This window comes from Penaeus chinensis, chromosome 19 (genome assembly GCF_019202785.1).
Source record: "Penaeus chinensis breed Huanghai No. 1 chromosome 19, ASM1920278v2, whole genome shotgun sequence".
NCBI classification, from domain to species: Eukaryota; Metazoa; Arthropoda; class Malacostraca; order Decapoda; family Penaeidae; genus Penaeus; species Penaeus chinensis.
In genome coordinates this window covers 33,002,221-33,005,376 of record NC_061837.1, presented here as the reverse complement: position 1 = coordinate 33,005,376, position 3,156 = coordinate 33,002,221, and the positions used below count along the sequence as shown (strand labels likewise).

The 3,156-nt window shown below is 34.4% G+C and overlaps 1 protein-coding gene across 1 annotated transcript in view; it reads left to right on the top strand.

Moving 5' to 3' along the window:
• Nucleotides 1–1,839: 1,839 nt before the first annotated feature.
• Nucleotides 1,840–3,156, top strand: part of LOC125035001 (vegetative cell wall protein gp1-like) — a 2,517-nt gene continuing 1,200 nt past the window's right edge. Inside the window, exon 1 of the mRNA XM_047627046.1 lies at nt 1,840–1,984. Within this exon, the coding sequence (XP_047483002.1) occupies nt 1,840–1,984 (145 nt within the window). The remainder of the gene's footprint in view (nt 1,985–3,156) is intronic.

The following is a 3,156-nucleotide window of genomic DNA, read 5'->3' as shown; positions in this document are numbered from 1 at the left end:
TAGTTATAGTAGGCCTACCACTACCGTTACTTCTACTATCATTCTTATAATTATCATTATTATTACTATTACCATTATTACGATTATCATTATCATTATTATCATTATTACGATTATCATAATTATCATTATCATTATCATTATTATCATTATTACCATTATCATTATTATCATTATTACGATTAGCATTATAATTTTTATAATGAAATTATTTTCATTATTAACACTATTATAATTATTACAATCATATGTACTATTACCATATTATCCTCATTATCATTACCATTCTCATTATCACTATTATTACTATTATCATTATTATTACCATTATCATTATCATTATTATCATTTTTATATTAAAAGTATAATCATTATTAACACTATTATAATCAATGATATCTTCTGTATTACTATTATATTATCCTCATTATCATTATCATTATTATTATTATAATCATTATTATTATGGTTATTATCTTATCATTACAAATTGTATTTTTTATTTCTATTATCATTATGAACATAATCATCATTACTATTATCATTATGAATATAATCATCATTACTATTATCATTACTAATATTTTCATTGTACATCCGTTATCATCTTTATTATTAACATAATTTTTAGCATTGCTGTTACTGCTATTATTTTACTGTAATTAGTTAATATAATGAAGATTAGACAAATCATTATCGGCAACACCAAAAACTTCAACTATAAAAAACACTTATAAACAAAATAAGTCTCAAATACAAACAAATAAAAAATATAGAACATTATATATATCCCTTTTACACAAATGTAACTTCCCCCAAAATCTATAAAATATTTAGGCTTTTCATCAACCAAGAGATAGTGGAAAACTGCAACATTTTCAGGTCTTGCTCTCGTCTCTCGTGTAGCTATGGAAAGATCACCGTGCCAGTGGCTTTATAATGAGAAAGCGGCTGTAAATAACCGGCTAGTTGTGGATTACTATGAGGTAAAAGAGTATTCTACTGTGTGGATGCATATATACTGGTGTGTGTAGGTGAGGACATACACACACACACACGAACATGCATGTATATATGTATGTATGCATGTACAGTATGTATCTATATCCAAATTTATCTATCTATATAACATAAATATCTATTTGCATATATGCATAAATAGATGATGAAATAAATAGATAAAATATACATATATTTACACATACACACCTACACACACACACATACACACACACACACACACACATATATATATATATATATATATATATATATATATATATATATATATATATATGTGTATGTGTGTGTGTGTGTGTGGGTGGGTGTGTGGGTATGTGGGTGTGTGGGTGTGTGTATGCGGGTGTGGGTGTTTTATGCATGCATATGTTTGTATATATATACACACACACACACACACACACACATATATATATATATATATATATATATATATATATATATATATATATATATATGTGTGTGTGTATGTGTGTGTGTGTGTGTGTGTGTGTGTTTTATGCTTGCATATTTATGTATATATATATATATATATATATATATATATATATATATATATATGTGTGTGTGTGTGTGTGTGTGTGTGTGTGTGTGTGTGTGTGTGTGTGTGTGTGTGTGTGTTTTATGCATGCATATTTATGTGTATATATACATACATATATATATATATATATATATATATATATATATATATATATATATATATATATATATATATATGTGAGTGTGTGTGTGTGTGTGTGTGTGTGTGTGTGTGTGTGTGTGTGTTTCTCAGACTGCGTACTTCCAACCATAGTTATCAATTCCCTTGTGTTAGTAATGGGGTACAAGACGTATGTCGCTTCCTCTTCCACCTTCATCTGGGATCAGTCATGGTGCTGCGAAATCCAGGCCTTGTCGAGGACCATAAATTGGCCCATCACAACATTTCCTCAAGATGTGGTCCTAACTGCAGGGAATAGAGGTTTAACTGGTTGTATCACGTGTTATGACAACAACATGCAAACGAAACACAAACATGCTCTTCCTTTCGATGTGTATGTATTTGTTTCACAAAATTCGCACTGTACGATATGGATAGCGGTATATAGATAGACACATGCATTCAAACAACCTCGCAGATATAATCGTGTAGAAATAGAACTATACACACGTGCGCCGCGCATGCATGCATATATGAATGAACAAATTGATGAATAATGTACTAATATATGTATATATATATATGTACATTTATTGCGAAATAATACCGTCTTTGCTATACACACAAACACACACACACACACACAAAATGGCGTCACTACTCCAACAATCAATTCACGTTACAAAGCACCTTTCGTATTCTTTAAGCCCACTTTACAAGTCATTTGAAATATTAACGAAAATAAATGGATTAATATACTGTCCGAACCGGAGAATATGATAATTTCTTGATATGTAAAGTGGTCTTCAACCCCTCTCTCTCTCTCTCTCTCTCTCTCTCTCTCTCTTTTGCCTCTCTCTCTCTTTCTGCCTTTCTTTTTCTCTTTGCCTCTTTCTCTCTCTCTGTCTCTGTCTCTGTCTCTCTCTCTCTCTCTCGCTTTGACTCTCTCTCTCTCTCTCTCTCTCTCTCTCTCTCTCTCTCTCTCTCTCTCTCTCTCTCTCTCTCTCTTTGCCTCCCTCTCTCTCTCTCTCTGCCTCTCTCTCTTTCTGCCTTTCTCCCATTCCATAACTTCTTCCTATTACCCCATCCCCCCAACTCCTATAGTCTCCCCCCATAACCTTCCATATTTCCCCAATTTTTTAAAACTTAGAAGCCCCCCCCCCCCCCCCCCCAAATAGGGATCGAGGCTTACTGGGGAGCACCCATCCCCCCCCCCCCCCAACTCTTATGACCTCCTCCATAACGTTTCCCCCTTTACCCCAATTCCCATAACCTACCCCACTTTCTCCCATAACCTCCCTCATTACCCAAGTACTCATACCCCCCTCCTAACTTCCTCCTATTACCCTAACCCCCATAACCTTTTTCCCATTCCAACACCCCCACCTCGAGCCCCAGCCCACCTCGAACCCCAGCCCACCTCGAAACCCAGCCCACCCGACCCCCAGCCCACCTCGAACCCCAGCCCACCTCGAACCCCAGCCCACCTCGAA